Here is a 16,507-nt window from a genome sequence, read left to right as displayed (position 1 = left end):
ACCAAGTCCACACTCCTTCATGCCTCTCCACACTCCTCCACACCGCTCCACACCGCTCCATGCGCCCGTCCCGCGCTGCCCACATGCTAGCAGGTCGCGTAAATGGCGCGCGAATGACGGCCAAGTGGGCAGGCCCATAATGGGACCAGCTCAGGAAGGAGCCATAATTATTATGTACAAGTTCGGCAAAAGGACTGCAAACTCTATCTTTTAATGCCAGCTTTAAACAAAGAAAAGAACATTCTTGTCTACCATCTTCATCTATGTGTGAAAGAATGCTTGCAGTTCAGTTTTCTGGTGTCTAACACTGCTCTGTTTGTGCCTGCAGACTCGGTTCAGTTTTCGGAAGCTCTGGGCTTTTACAGGACCTGGGTTTCTCATGAGTATTGCTTATCTGGACCCGGGAAACATTGAATCGGACCTTCAGTCTGGAGCTGTGGCCGGGTTTAAGGTACGTTCTTCACTCCTTTTCAAAAATCTCCCAGCCGTGTTAATACTTTCTGCTGATCCATCGTTGCGTGTACCAAAAGAAAATCAACCATCTTAAAGTTCTACCCTGAAGGTTGAAGCGGTTGATGACTTGTATTCTTGCTCCTGCCATTCCTGCATAGTTAGTACTGTACATCGTTCATTAACAATAGACAATAGGGGCAGGAGCCGTCCATTCGGCCCTTCAAGCCAGCACCACGTAGGATAACATCTTATGTCATCAACTGAGATTATTTCCTTGCATGTGATGCAAGAGAACTCTCCAAGCAAGTTTATTTTAGTTTAGTTCAGAGATACAGCACAGAAACAGGCCCTTCGGCCCACCAAGTCCGCGCTGGCCCGCGATCCCTGTACTCTAGCACTATCCTACACGAGGGACGATGTACAATTTTACTGAAGCCAATTAACCTACAAATCTGTACGTCTTTGGCATGTGGAAGGAAACCCACGCAGGTCACGGGGAGAACGTACAAACTGTACAGACAGCACCCATAGTCAGGTTCGAACCCTGGTCCTTGGCGCTGTGAGGCTGCAACTCTACCTGTGCGCCACTGTTGCCAGATCGGTATTATGAAGCGCTTGCAGGTAGGTACCTGTCGCCACCTGTCTGAGACCAAAGCGGGATTTGTAGAAATATGTCGGAAGAAACTGCAGATGCTGGTTTAAACTGAAGATAGACAAAAAGCTGGAGTAACTCAGCAGGTCAGACAGCAACTCCGGAGGAAAGGAATAGGTGATGTTTCGGGTCGAGAAACAGTCTGAAGAAGGGTCTCGTCCCGAAACGTCATCTATTCCTTTTCTCCAGAGATTCTATCTGACCCGCTGAGTTACTGCATCTTTTCCAAGAGTCAAGAGTGTTTTATTGTCATGTGTCCCAGATAGAACAATGACATTCTTACTTGCAACAGCACAACAGGATATGTAAACAGTGCACTGTAAACTATATAATAAACGAGAAAAAAAAGTTGTGTGTGTGCGCACACACGCACGCACGACATACGCATGCATGCATACAAAAAACAAACAGTCTGTCAAAGGTAGACAAAAATGCTGGAGTAACTCAGCGGGTGAGGCAACATCTATGGAGCGAAGGAAATGGGCAACTTCTTCTTCAGACTGGAAATAGTCCAGTCTGAAGAAGGGTTTTGGCCCGAATCGTTGCCTATTTTCTTCGCTCCAGAGATACTGCCTCACCCGCTGAGTTTCACCAGCATTTTTGTCTACCTTCAATTTTCCAGCATCTGCAGTTCCTTCTTAAATAATAGTCTGTCGTTCAGAGTTCATTAGAGGTTGTGGTGTTTAATAGCCTGATGGCTGTGGGGAAGAAGCTGTTCCCGAACCTGGATGTTACAGTTTTCAGGCTCCTGTACCTTCTTCCTGATGGCAGGGGTGAAATGAGAGTGTGGTCAAGGTGGTGTGGGTCTCTGTTGATGCTGGCTGCCTTTTTGAGGCAGCGACTCCTGTAGACCCCTTCCATGGTGGGAACGTTTTGTGTCTATCTTCAGAATTTATAGGAGTCGTTGTTACTTTAGCAGACTGTAACTTAGTCTGATGTGTTCTTTCTGCAGCTGCTATGGATCCTGCTGGCAGCAACCATCATCGGCCTGCTGCTGCAGCGGCTAGCTGCCCGTTTGGGAGTGGTCACGGGTATGCACCTTGCTGAAGTCTGCCACAGACAGTATCCAAAGGTACGAGTTCATAAGTCATAAGTGATAGGAGAGATTCTTTGCTTCGCATACCATACACGTGTGAATGGATGGTCAGCGTGGACCCGGTGGCTCGAAGTGCCTGTTTCCATGCTGTGTCTTTCAATCAATCCATCCTGTTATTTTATTTTTTTTGTTTTAGCTCCAAATATTTTTTTCGTGGTTACACCTCGATGAAGAGCCCAGAAGTTTATTTCGAGGTGAAGATGCAATATGTTACTGTTAGTCTCATGGTATTTGTATTTTGAATGTTCCAGTTCCCTCGGATTGCGTTATGGCTGATGGTGGAAATGGCGATCATCGGCTCGGACATGCAGGAGGTGATCGGATCGGCCATCGCTCTGAACCTGCTGTCTGTTGGAAGGTAGAGTACAGTTGTCAATAGTTCAACTGTGATATCAACTAAAACAAGACCACGTGGTTGATTTCCACCCCCCCGTATTTGTACATAAGATAAATATGATTTGGTCCAGTTTGGAATGGTTTACTTTAGACTGGCCATTCACAGCTTATTTGTTAGACATAATTGTGTGAGACAGTGAGTCTTGAGGGCCTGTCCCACTTGCCGATTTTTTCAGCGACTGCCGACCTCATTGACTGACGTATCCAGTCACTGAAAAAGTCGCGCCGTGATGCGACGGTGACGCGGCGTGATGACGCATTGACGCGCGGCGTTTCCTCGGGTGTCGCAACATTTTTTTGTCGCTGCTCGGTTTTGAAATGTTCAAAATCCCCGTCAGTAACTGAAAAAATCGGCAAGTGCCGATTTTTTCGGCGACTGCAGGGGATTTTGAACATTTAAAAATCCAGCGGCGACAAAAAAAATGTTGTGACACTTGAAAAAACACTGCGCGTCAATGCGTCATCACGCCGCGACGTTTTCAGTGACCGGATACGTCGGTCAATGACGCTGGCAGTCGCCGAAAAAAATCGGCAAGTGGGACACGCCCTTTAGTCCCCAGTGGCACTGCAATGGGTGATTGCTGCCTTTGAGGCACCTATGTGAAATGGGAACTGGTGCCTAAAGGTGGAGTTGATGGTGTGTACCGGAATGAATTAAGAGAAGAATTACGAGAGTGTTGTCAGGACTTGAGGGCCTGAGTTATAGGACGAGGTTAGACTTGGAGAGGCAGGAGGCTGAGGGGTGATCTTATTAAGGTGTATAGATAGGGTAAATCCAGAATCTTTTTTCCAGTGTGGGGGAATAAAAGAAAAAGAGGGGAAATATTTAAACGAGACCCAACAGACAACTTTTTCCACACATAGGGTGGTGAGTATATGGAACAAGCTGCCAAAGAAGATGATTGATGTATTTAAAATACACTTGGACAGGTACATGGATGGGAAAGGTTTCGAGGGATATGGGCCAAATGCAAGCAAATGGGACTAGTTTTGATGGGGCATCTTGGTTGACATGGATGAGTTGGGCCAAAGGGCCCATTTCTGTGCTATATGATTCTGTGGCCATCCCAATTCTATAGCAATCGGCAAACTCACTCAGGTGGGGGCTGTCGCATGCAGATGTTAAGAGAGCTTGATTCTGTATCCAGCCCTCGCTGGACGTGTTAGATGGGGCGATGCTGAGTGTACTTTCTATCCGATCCGTGCTGTAGATGGTCTGGAGCATTTGATGCAACAGTTTAAACAGCGCTTATTAAACTTGCACTGCAGCTGTCTTGTGAGCATTTGACGGGACAGAGTCAGGAAAGTTCTACGTTTGGTGAAAACACTCCTGTCCTTGTCCACTTGGCATTTGACGGGTTAATGTGAAGTAGTCTCACTGCTGTTGTACCTCACCGAGGAATGTCTGATGCTGGTTGTTAAGTAGCATTAACGTCCCCAGCCCTGGTGAGTACCAGTAGGTCTTCTGCAAATCATGTGCCAAATTTATTGTATCTGCTCTCTGTGATGCTGCCTCCGACTTAATTTTCTCTGAATGTGCAGTCATTTGATCAGCGTTACAACTGTTGCGGCCATACCGATACAGAGAGTTCCAGGCCCTTGTCGGGGGACTCGCTGCCATTCAATCACACAGAAGGTTCACGGCGCTAAAGTGGTGTCTCGGCTCAGCCCAGTCACTGCACGATCACCTCTTAAGCGATTCTTCTCCACTCCGGTCCAAAGCTGACAAGCAAGTAAATTAAAGGGCCTGTCCCACTTTCATGATCGAATTCACGCCTTTTTTTTTACTCGTGGACATTTTTCATCTCTGGTGAGAAAAAGCTTTTTCACCCAGAGAGTTGTGAATTTGTGGAATTCCCTGCCACGGAGGGCAGTGGAGGCCAAATCACTGGATGGATTTAAGAGAGAGTTAGATAGAGCTCTAGGGGCTAGTGGAGTCAAGGGAAATGGGGAGAAGGCAGGCACGGGTTATTGATTGGCGACGATCAGCCATGATCGCAATGAATGGCGTTGCTGGCTCGAAGGGCCGAATGGCCTCCAACGTGCACCTATTTTCTATGTTTCTATCATGTTGAAAAAACGCCCCGACCTACTTGATGCCACGAACACCTACGACTAGCATCACGACCTACCTACGACCTCGTGACGACCATGCTGCGAGTATGAGTCGCGGGCAAACTCGGAAGAGGTCGTGAATTAGGTGGTGAAAGTGGGACAGGCTCTTGAGGATAGAGTTTAGTGCCGTTGTGAGGAAGTGCGGCACTCTTTGACCAGCATGATTGTAACTGGGCAGCGACGTGAGGTCTTAGTTCAGCACACGTAGCTGGGCACAATATCCAGCCGCGTGGTTGGGAGGAAACGCAGACAACTTTAATGGTGCCCTGGATCAGCATTCTCACCTCGGCCGTCCCACATTTGATCCGGTCGTTTGACGTTTCCAGGGGCTCTCTGTGCGCAAATCAGCTGCTACGTTATCGAAGTGACTACTTCAATGATTATTAAGCTCTTTACGCGATCCTATGGGGCAATTATTATAAGACGCAAATTCTGCTTTCAAGCACTGGTGGCCACAATGCATTTGTTTGGCTTTCTGGTTTAAAAACTTCCAACTCTGCTTTATTTTTCTGCAACCTATAAAACGTCACCAGGTATTTTAATGCTCTGGTTGATTTTTGCATCCGTTCCAAGCAATATTATTGCCGTTTGCAGCACAGGAACAGGCCCTTCGGCCCACAATGTCTGTGCCGTACATGATGCCAGGACCAACTCGTATCTGCCTGCACGCGATCCATATCCCTCCATTCCACTGCATATCCACGTGAAATAGTCCAGGCTGAAGAAGGGTTTCGGCCCGAATCGTTGCCTATTTTCTTATGCTGCCTCACCCGCTGAGTTTCTCCGGCATTCTTGTCTACCTGCTTATCCAAAAGTCTCTTGAGCGCCACTGTTGTATATGCAGCCCCCGGCACCGAGTTCCAGGCACTCGTGAGGTCAGGCAGCATCTGTGGAGAGAGGGAGTGAGTTGGGGCAGTGGGAATCGTCTGGTTTTGATTTCACATTTCCAAAGTCCAACATCTTTCCAAAACTGAACACAATGTTCCAAATGTGGCCTCGACTCACCAACGTCTTGTACAATTGTAACATGACCTGCAAACCTCGCAAAACCTTTCATTCTTAAAAAATATATAGTGTTCTTGTTATGTTAACCCATGGTCACAACGAACCATCGGCTCTAGAGGGCGGCGTCTTGGTGTGGGAGTCGCTAGTCACGGGGTCGGTACCTGGTTTGGTATTAAAGCCCGTGTCCTTAAAGGAGGAGGGAGCTGTATTAGAGAGATTAGACACGTCTAGTGCACGCAACTCGTGTCCAACTAGTTTTTGGCTGGACTCCTGCGAGTCTCCGCTACAATAGGTTAATTATTTAGAAATAGACAATAGGTGCAGGAGTAGGCCATTTGGCCCTTCGAGCCAGCACCACCATTCAATGTGATCATGGCTTATCATCCCCAATCACTACCCCGTTCCTGCCTTCTCCCCATATCCCCTGACTCCGCTATTTTTAAGAGCCTTATCTAGCTCTCTCTTGAAAGCATCCAGAGAACCTGCCTCCACCTGAGGCAGAGAATTCCACGGACTCACCACTCTCTGTGAAAAGTCCTTCCTCGTCTAAATTGCTTACTCCTTATTCTTAAACTGTGTGGCCCCTGGTTCTGGACTCCCCCAACATCGGGAACATGTTTCCTGCCTCTAGCGTGTCCAAACCCTTAACAATCTTATGTTTCAATGAGATGCCCTCTCATCCTTCTAAACTCCAGAATGTACAAGCCCAGCTGCTCCATTCTCCCAGCATATGACAGTCCCGCCATCCCAGGAATTAACCTTGTAAACCTACGCTGCACTCCCTCAATAGCAAGAATGTCCTTCCTCAACTTAGGGGAACAAAACTGCACACTATACTCCAGATGCGTGTTCAAATCTAGTGTAGATGGGACATGTTGGGTGGCGTGGGCAAGCTGGGCCTGTTTCCACGCTGTATGGCTCTGGGTTTAAAAGGGTGAAAGTGCTGTTGATTCCGTATCCTTCCTGATAGCAAATCGTTGCCGGATTGTGCGCGCCAAATGCCGCAACGTTTTTTTAGCAGGGAAAAAAGGGATATTCTGTAAAGATGTGTAATAATGTTGCTCACCTTGATGCTTCTCTTCCCTTTTTTGTGTGTTTAGGATTCCCCTGTGGGGCGGAGTGTTAATTACTATTGTAGACACGTTTGTGTTCCTGTTTTTGGACAAATATGGTAAGTTGACGGGACGAAATGAGAGACAGCAACTTGTGGAGTACGGGGTGGAGGGGCTTGTTGAGAACGATGCATCCCCCTGTATCTGGGGAGTGAATGATAGGGCATGAGGTGAGGAGTTGGAGGGAAAAGTTGCCTTCTGATTAGCCGAGCAGGGGCAACAAAATGGCAGGAGATGTTCTGGGAATGAGAGGCTGAACATAGGGTGAGTGGGGGGGGGGGGGGGTGAGTTGGGGAGGGGGGGGGGGTGAAGGTTGTTGTTGAGTGAACGACTCAGAAGGAAGTGGTTGGGGAACAATTGATAAAGAATTCGGATGAAAGTGGGGGGCACAGGCAGACCACGAGCACAGCATCAGGTGGGGGTTTAGGTCTGACTGAGCATGGGACAAGGATTAGTACGGGTGTCGGGCTACCGGGAGAAGGCAGGAGAATGGGGTCGAGGGGGAGAGATAGATCCGCAACGATCGCATGGCGGCGTAGGCTTGATGGGCCGAATGGCCTCATTCTGCTCCTATCACTTGCGGCGGGCTTCGGGTGCAGAGGGGCCTCGGGATTAGTTGACTGACTGAAGGTTGAGAGGGCACTCGCGAGCAAGTGGCTGACATGGCATACTTTGGGGAGTGAGTGAGGTCAGCGATTGACTGAACGTACTTTGGCGAGTGGCTGGTCTTGGTCCTAGTGTAGGAGTAATCTGACGAGAGGCAGAAGCATAAATAATGTGTCTAGCAGAATGCTTATCCACTGATCCGAAATTATGATGTTGGCATCACAAGTAGGCATTGTGAACATTTCATGCCATGGATTTGAAAGCTTCCCCTTCCTTGCCCCTGTTGGGGGAATCATTGCCTGTTCAGTTTTGGGTCTTGGCCAGTACCCTCAGTGGGAGATAGCAGGAACTGCTGGGTACCACTATCCAACTATACTGATGGTCAATTGTAGGAAGGAACTGCAGATGCTGGCTTAAACCGAAGATAGACACAAAATGCTGGAGTCTTCTTCTCAAGCCGGGTGTTGAGCAGCCAGGTTGTTGTCCCTGCCTCAATGTCTGCCAGGCCCTGACAGAGCTCCATTTGGTGGGTGGTAGAGCGGGCACCCAGAGATGACATGGTTGGCTGTGTGTTGTTCTGCTCCACATTCACATGCTGTAGTAACTCAGCGGGACGGGCAGCATCTCTGGAGAGAAGGAATGGGTGACGTTTCAGGTCGAGACCCTTCATTTGTCCTATATCTCTCTCTACATCACCGTCTATATCTCTAGCTTCCCTTTCCCCCGACTGTCTGAAGAAGGGTCTCGACCTGAAACGTCACCTATTCCTTTTCTCCAGAGATGCTGCCTGTCCCGCTGAGTTACTCCAGCCTGTGAATGTGGAGCAGAGCAACAAACAGCCAACCATGTCATCTCTGGGTGCCCGCTCTACCACCCGCCAAATGGAGCTCGGAGCCTGGCAGACATTGATACCAACAGAGACAACATTTACACGTCACGATGCACGATGACATAGGCAGTGGCGTGTGGCAGCGCGCGGCGTCGCAGGATTTTGTGATGTACAAAATCTTTGCACGCCGTCTGCGTGACGCGCAAATGACGACCAAGTGGGACAGGCCCTTTACTCCAGCTTTTTGTGCCGATACTGACGGTAAATATACTTTAAGGCAGGGAAAGGCAGGGAACACGTACTGAAGCTCGATGGATTACAATTCGTGGAGCTGCAGCTTGATGGGGCTGGGCTGCGAGCCTAGTTTTGTCTGACTCTGGTCAAGGCGGTGGTTGAAGCATCATTCACTGGGCTCTTCGCAGGCCTCTTGGTCCCCACTGTGTGAGGGCTGAACTCAGCAGCAGACTGAGAGGTCATTAGACATTAGATGCAGGAGTAGGCCATTCGGCCCTTCAAGCCAGCACCGCCATTCAATGTCTGATCATCCCCAATCAGTACCCTGTTCCTGCCTTCTCCCCATATCCCCTGACTCCGCTATCTTCAAGAACCCTATCTAGCTCTCTCTTGAAAGCATCCAGAGAACCGGCCTCCACCGCCCTCTGAGGCAGAGAATTCCACAGACTCACAACTCTCTGAGTAAAAGTGTTTCCTCGTCTCCGTTCTAAATGGCTTACCCCTTATTGTTAAACTGTGTGTGGCCCCTGGTTCTGGACTCCCCCAACATCGGGAACATGTTTCCTGCCTCTAGCGTGTCCAAACCCTTAACAATCTTATATGTTTCAATAAGATTCCCTCTCATCCTTCGAAACTCCAGTGTGTACATGCAGGTACAGCAATCCAGAACACCCAGGCATGCACAGGGCAATTAGCCTGCAGAGCACCGTGGAGCTGCTGGATGGCTGCTAGTCTGAACCGGCCCAGTGTCTTTGGGCTGTCCTCCAACTGGGAAATACAAGTGGGCAGTCAAGCCTCCTTTCTGAAGGGCGTAGTTAGGTGAGGTAATTAAAAACCCGTTTTTCATGAAAGAAAATTAACCGTGATAGTGGCGCAGCGGTAGAGTTGCTGCCTCGCAGCGCCAGAGACCCGGGTTCCATCCTAACTACGGGTGCTGTCTGTACGGAGTTTGTACCTTCACCCCGTGACCGGCGTGGGTTTTCTCCGGGTGCTCCGGTTTCCTTCCACATCCCAAAGATGTACAGGTTTGTAGGTTAATTGGCTTCTGTAAAATTGTCCCTTTTGTGCTGGATAGACTTGTTAGTCGGTGTGCGCTTGGTGGGCTGAAGGGTCTGTATCTCCAAACTAACCTTTAGGTAAATTAATTTGAAGGGGATCTTTACCTTTGAATTCCGGCTTTGTTTGAAGGTTGTCTTTCTGTTAAAGCGCAGGTTTGAATGGCAGATTGAGTGGGTGCATGTCCCAACATGAGAAGAATGCAGAAGGGTCCAGTGGCATTAATTTAACACGCGTGCCGAGGAAGACGCAGAGCGAAGCATGGTCCTTTTGCATCCTCTGCAGAATGGACAAAGAAGCGTTGCCCTTTTTTGTATCCGCATTCTTTTGGGGCGCAAATTACATGTTGCACTGTGGAATGCACCTTGCTACGAACAAGCAACTTTGCAGCCAGCTTTCTTTGCAGACTCTTTGTGCTGTACACAGAGCCGCCGATAGTGTTTAAGAAGGAGCTGCAGATGCTGGAAAATCGAAGGTAGACAAAAATGCTGGAGAAACTCAGCGGGTGCAGCAGCATCTATGGAGCGAAGGAAATAGGCAACGTTTCGGGACGAAACGTTGCCTATTTCCTTCGCTCCATAGATGCTGCTGCACCCGCTGAGTTTCTCCAGCATTTTTGTCTAACAGATCTTCCTCCTGAGTTGAAGGCAGGTTATATCGCTCTGTCTCTATCTCGGGGCGAAACGTTGCCTATTTCCTCCGCTCCATAGATGCTGCTGCACCCGCTGAGTTTCTCCAGCATCTTTGTCTGCTGCCGAAAGTGTTTCTTGGCGACTAGCTATCCCCGCGCATTGTTGCACGCTTCTGAGACCAAGAGGGGACTTGGACCCATACAGCAACAGCCACCTTGCAGCACCTGTTGCGATGTGAGGAGCTCTGCCTGTTTCCAGCCGTGTGTGTCACGGTGGCACAGCGGTAGAGTTGCTGCCTTACAGTGAAATGCAACGCAGGGGTGAGAGTGCCACCCGGGTAAGACGTGGCAGCTGCCCTTGCTTTGACCATGGTGGTGGCTTTTGTGTCCCTCGGTGTAGGCTTGTCCACAGTGAATGGTGTCACCCACTACCTCAGCTTCCAGAGGATGCCTGCTGCTGTGCAGTTTAATTCTTCATCGGGTTCCTCTGGGCACCTCTGCCCTTTGCCGCTGCTTTTGTGTATCGCGAGCCAGCCCCTGTCTCTCATCGTTGCTCTTGCTTCTTGCCATGAGATGCTGGTACACCTTTCGCAGGCAACTGATAAACCTGGAAGGGGGTTTATACAAGGAGCGGGGTGGCGCAGCGGGTAGAGCTGCTGCCTCACAGCGCCAGAGACCCGAGTTCCAATCCTGACTACGGGTGCTGTCTGTGCGGAGTTTGCACGTTCTCCCCGTGACCTGCTTGGGTTTCATCCAAGTGCTCCGGTTCCCTCCCACACTCCAAAGACCGTACACGTTTGTAGTTTACGTAGGCTTTGGTTAAAATTGCAACTTGTCCCAAATGTGTAGGGGGGTTGATGTCTGGTCGACACAGACTCGGTTGGCTGAAGGGCCTGTTTCCGCGCTATAAAGAAAACGCTTGGCATTCTGTGGAAGTCTTTAAAAGACGAGGAAACACTTTTTCACACAGAGAGTGGTGAGTCTGTGGAAATCTCTGCCTCGGAGGGCGGTGGAGGCCGGTGCTCTGAATACATTCAAGAGAGAGATAGATAGGGCTCTTAAAAATAGCGGAGTCAGGGGATATGGGGAGAAGGCAGGAATGGGGTACTGATTGTGGATGATCAGCCATGATCACATTGAATGGCCTACTCCTGCACCTATTGTCTATTGTAAAACGCCACTGAGCTCTCGACGGCTCTCCCCAGGCCAGGCCTCGCGAAGAGCAGGCAGGCAGGAGGATCACCTGCAGCTCTGCACTGAACCTTATTTTGCTCGTTTGTCCATATTTAATCGAGGTAGCACTCGTCTGTACTATTCACTTTGACCGTAAAGATTGCTTGTTGTACAACTCGCCGTGCTGGGAAGTGGATGCATGAGGTCGGGCGCGCAGTTTGCTGCCGAGCGTAGCTGCTCTTGAATCTGCATCATGCCCGATGGGCTGGATGGATGGTGTTGGTGCCAGCCCGTGGCTTGAACCTGCCCTCCATGGCCACGGGCTCGAAGCTTCTCACTGTACCGTCACAGTAACAAACCCGAATCTGAACCAGGAACAGAGACACCCACAAAACTGGAGTAACCCAGCGGGACAGGCAGGCAGCATCTCTGGATAGAAGGAACGGGTCCAAGATCCTCCTTCACACCTGTCCAGAGATGCTGCCTGGCCCGCTGAGTTACTCCAGCATTTTGCGTCCATCTTCGGTGTCAGCCAGCATCTGCAGTTCCTTCCGACACTGAACCAGGATCAGCAGATTTAGTGCAGGTCGTGGGAATGAAGATCCCATCCCACACCAAAGGTTTATCCGTTGTTTGAAATGCCTCCGATGATTGGAGACATTCCGAAACACTTGGAAAAAACATGTTAATAATTAAGCTAGAAAAGAAATAAAGCACTTTTACTTAACATTGGCTGACATTAATTAAACCATTCATCTTAGTTCGGCGTTTCTTTGAAGTTATTTTAATTAACCATTTGTTAATGAAGTGTGGTGGCACGGTGGCGCAGCGGTAGAGTTGCTGCCTTACAGCACTTGCAGCGCCAGAAACCCGGGATTGATCCCGACTACGGGTGCTGTCTGTGTGGAGTTTGTACATTCTCCCCGTGACCGCGTGGGTTTTCTCCGAGATCTTCGGTTTCCTCCCACACTCCAAAGATGTGCGGGTTCGTAGGATAATTGGCTTGGCATAAATGTAAATTATCCCTAGTGTGTGTAGGGTAGTGTTAGTGTGCGGGGATCGCTGGTCGGTGCGGACTCGGTGGGCCGAAGGGCCTGTTTCCGTGCTGTATCTCTAAAACTAAACTAAATTATACGGCTTTTAGACAGACTTTGATAATCCATAGCTCACTCCATTTCCAAATAAAAGCCCTGTCTCACGGTATGAGTTCATTCCAAGAGTTCTCCCGAGTCTGCCCTGATTCGAACTCGGGAGATTTACGGTAATGGCCACTCATCGGTACTTGGGGCTCTCGTGGACATTTTTCAACATGTTTACCTGCCGTTAGCAAGTCTTCCCAAGTACCTGCCGTTAGCGTTACGAGCCGCTAAGAGATGTCCCCGAGCTCCGACGTACCCGCTACGTTCATTCTCCGTGCTTACCACGAGTCTGATTTTTTTTTTAAAACTCTGGTGATCTCTTGGAATGAACTCGTACCGTGGGACAGGACTATAACTTAATGTCTATGAAGCATTTTGCCATGTGATAATGTCCTTAGTAAAAGTTTCTAACTGAATACTTCTGCTTCAGGTTTAAGAAAACTGGAAGCTTTCTTTGGATTCCTCATCCTAGTTATGGCTGTTACATTTGGATACGAGGTAAGGGTGGATGAATTTGAAGTGTCAGAAGCTTTTCGATTTGTAAACATTTGAACTCTAATCTCCTTGGCCTTTCTCTGTTTTAGTAGGTGATGCATAACATGTGGAGAATCTTCTGGCTTTCACATGCTTGTGTTTGGTCGTTTAACATTGAGACAGCCCCAAACACAGTCAATGTGTATTCATGAAAGGACTATTCCTTATCACAAGGCAGACAAAAGTGCTGGAGAAACTCAGCGGGTGCGGCAGCATCTATGGAGCGAAGGAAATGGGCAACGTTTCGGGCTGAAACCCTTCTTCAGACTTCTTCGTCCCGAAACGTTGCCTATTTCCTTCGCTCAATAGATGCTGACGCACCCGCTGAGTTTCTCCAGCACTTTTGTCTACCTTTGATTTTCCAACATCTGCAGTTCCTTCTTCAACATTCCTTATCACAAATTGTGGGCATTTTTAGGATGCAATGAGCAGAACAGGTAAAAGAAAAGCGGGCGGCACGGGGGCGCAGCGGTAGAGTTGCTGCCTCAGAACACCAGAGACCCGGGTTCCATCCTGACCACGGGTGCTGTCTGTACAGAGTTTGTACGTTCTGCCCGTGACCCGCGTGCGTTTTCCCAGGATCTCGGCTGTCCTCCCACACTCCTAATACGTGCCAGTTTGTAGGCTAATTGGCTTTGGTGAAATTGTAGATTGTGTGTAGGATAGTGTTGGTCTACGGGGTGATCGCTGGCCGGCGCAGACTTAGTGGGCCGAAGGGCCTGTTTCCATGCGGTATTATTAACCAAACTAATCAAAGCCATGACAGTGTTTATATACAGTCTGGCTTCTCCGAACCAATTGTGCTGGGTTTTAAAGGTTGTACTATCATAGAAACATGGAAAATAGGTGCAGGAGGAGGCCATTCGGCCCTTCATGCCAGCACCGCCATTCATTGTGATCCTGGCTGATCATCCCCAATCAATAACCCGTGCCTGCCTTCTCCCCATATCCCTTGACTCCACTAGCCCCTAGAGCTCTATCCAACTCTCTCTTAAATCCATCCAGTGACTTGGCCTCTACTGCCCTCTGTGGCAGGGAATTCCACAAATTCACAACTCTCTGGCTGAACATTTTTTTTTCTCACCTCAGTCTTAAATGGCCTCCCCTTTATTCTAAGCCTGTGGCCCCTGGTTCTGGACTCGCCCAATATTGGGAACATTTTTCCTGCATCTAGCTTGTCCAGTCCTTTTATAATTTTATATGTTTCTATAAGACCCGCACCCTCATCCTTCTAAACTCCAGTGAATACAAGCCTAGTCTTTTCAATCTTTCCTGATATGACAGTCCCGCCATCCCAGGGTGACGCAGGGTGCCTATATGGAGAGTTTAGACATTTGGATGGCATTTTGCTTTTTTTTAAATTTAATTTTATTAATTTCATTAGAAGTAAGTACAATACAGTGGCACCTTTTTACAGGTTTCCAAAATGATGTTAACATAATACATTCTCTGTACAACTTCCTTTTTTTTAACGGGAGAAATAAGAAAGAAAGAGATAGTAAAGAATAGAGGAAAGTCTAGTGTGTGTGAATAAAAAGGAAGAAAAATAAATAGTGAGGAAAAGAAATAAGCAAGAAAAGAAAGCAGGAGATTATCATATCGCCGCAAGGAGATGATTTTTTATATTCTTGATCATCTTTCACCCATACCTGAAACTTTTGATTTTTACGATACAGTTGCGCCACATGAATTCAAGAAATCAATCAATGGAGACCAACTCGTTAAGAATTGGTCTTGTTTATCTATTAGGAGGAGTCTCATTTCTTCCAGGTGTGCTGTGTCCAACATATTACTAATCCACATTTTAAGCGTTGGTATAGTAGCATTTTTCCAGAATTTAAGTATGAGTTTTTTTGCTGTTATTAACCCATAATTAAAGAATGAATTTTGGGGTGGCATGTTGCTATTTGACTGTTTTCTGCCCCACAGTATGTGACAGTAAAGCCAGACCAGGCACAGTTGCTGAAGGGGATGTTTGTCCCCTACTGTGAAGGCTGCGGGACCCGCCAGTTGGAACAGGCAGTTGGAATCATTGGAGCTGTCATCATGCCTCACAATATCTACCTGCACTCTGCCTTGGTCAAAGTGAGTATTCAAGAGAGCAGGTAGACAAAAATGCTGGAGAAACTCAGCGGGTGTGGCAGCATCTCTGGAGCAAAGGAAATAGGCAACGTTTTGGGCCAAAACCCTTCTTTGGGGGGTGGGGGGGGGGGGGGGGGGGGGGAGAAGAAAGGAAGAGGAGGAGACAGAGGGCTGAGGGAGAGCTGAGAAGGGGAGGAGACTGCAAGGGCTACCGGAAATTGGAGAATTCAATGTTTATGCCGCTAGGGTGCGGACTGCCCAAGCAGAATATGAGGTGCTGCTCCTCCAGTTTCCGGTGATGCTCCCTCTGGCAATGGAGGAGGCCCAGGACAGAAAGGTCGGATTCGTAATGGGAGGGGGAGTTGAAGTGCTGATGCTGCTCCTCCAGTTTCCGGTGAATCATTTTGTGAGGTGGGTCAATTTTTGAGGCGCCTGGGGATGGTCGACGTTTCGAGTCGTGACCTTTTACCAGCACTGAGAGCTTAGAGGAAAACAGCCAGTATAAGGAGGGAGTGATGCTGACTACGGTCTTTGTACGGAGTCTATGTTCCCCCCGTGAGGCAGGCTGTAGCTGGGTTGGGACATGACTGTAAAGGATTATTACATTTATTGTCTCATTGTTTTTGAAATGCTTTTCACTCCGCTGCTGTCTGAAAAGCTGCAGCTGATATATTCTCACTCTCTCTCTCTCTCTCTCTCTCTCTCTCACTCTCTCTCTCTCTCTCTTCCTCCCCCCCCTCTCTCAGTCCAGAGATGTGAATCGAGCAAATAAGAAGGAAGTGAAGGAAGCCAATCGTTACTTCTTCATCGAAGCCTGCCTGGCTTTGTTTTTGTCCTTCCTCATCAACGTCTTTGTGGTCTCGGTGTTTGCGGAGGCTTTTTACAACAAGACCAACGAGCAAATGGTGAGTGTGGGAGTGAGTTCACTCCATGCCAAGGATGTCTCTCCAACCCCATGTCTGGCCAACTGTACGCCATCTGCGTGGAGCCATTCCTTAGTCTGCTTCGGAGGAAGTTGACGGGCATGGTTCTACGCGAGCCGGACATGGAGGTGGTCCTCTCGGTCTATGCCAATGACGTGCTCCTCATGGTCACCGACCCCGTCGACCTGCAGAGGATGCATGAGTGCCAACGAGTCTTCTCGGCAGCCTCCTCTGCCAGGATCAACTGGGGGAAATGTTCTGGACTCTTGGTGGGTCCCTGGCAGGTGGACTCCCTCCCGGAGGAGATGAGGTCTTTCACGTGGAGTACCACACACCTCCTCTACCTGGGAGTCTACCTGAGTCCCGGTGCGGAGACCTGGCTGGCGAACTGGCAGGAGCTGGAGGTGAAAGTCGTCACCCGGCTGGGGCGCTGGGCGGGTCTCCTCAGAGTGCTTTCGTACCGGGGCAGGG

General features: G+C 48.9%; 1 protein-coding gene across 4 annotated transcripts in view; it reads left to right on the top strand.

Annotated features, from left to right (window-relative positions):
- The window catches only part of LOC116968817 (natural resistance-associated macrophage protein 2-like), a 61,628-nt gene that overhangs the window by 26,059 nt on the left and 19,062 nt on the right, over positions 1 to 16,507 (top strand). For all 4 annotated transcript variants that reach the window (XM_033015721.1, XM_033015722.1, XM_033015723.1 and 1 more), the window contains exons 4-10: positions 329 to 451; positions 2,058 to 2,177; positions 2,453 to 2,559; positions 6,818 to 6,888; positions 12,928 to 12,995; positions 14,961 to 15,116; positions 15,860 to 16,018. In XM_033015721.1, the coding sequence (XP_032871612.1) occupies positions 329 to 451; positions 2,058 to 2,177; positions 2,453 to 2,559; positions 6,818 to 6,888; positions 12,928 to 12,995; positions 14,961 to 15,116; positions 15,860 to 16,018 (804 nt within the window). The remainder of the gene's footprint in view (positions 1 to 328; positions 452 to 2,057; positions 2,178 to 2,452; positions 2,560 to 6,817; positions 6,889 to 12,927; positions 12,996 to 14,960; positions 15,117 to 15,859; positions 16,019 to 16,507) is intronic.

This window comes from Amblyraja radiata, chromosome 46 (assembly GCF_010909765.2).
Source record: "Amblyraja radiata isolate CabotCenter1 chromosome 46, sAmbRad1.1.pri, whole genome shotgun sequence".
In the NCBI taxonomy this organism is placed as follows: Eukaryota; Metazoa; Chordata; class Chondrichthyes; order Rajiformes; family Rajidae; genus Amblyraja; species Amblyraja radiata.
This window is presented reverse-complemented; position numbering and strand designations above follow the sequence as displayed.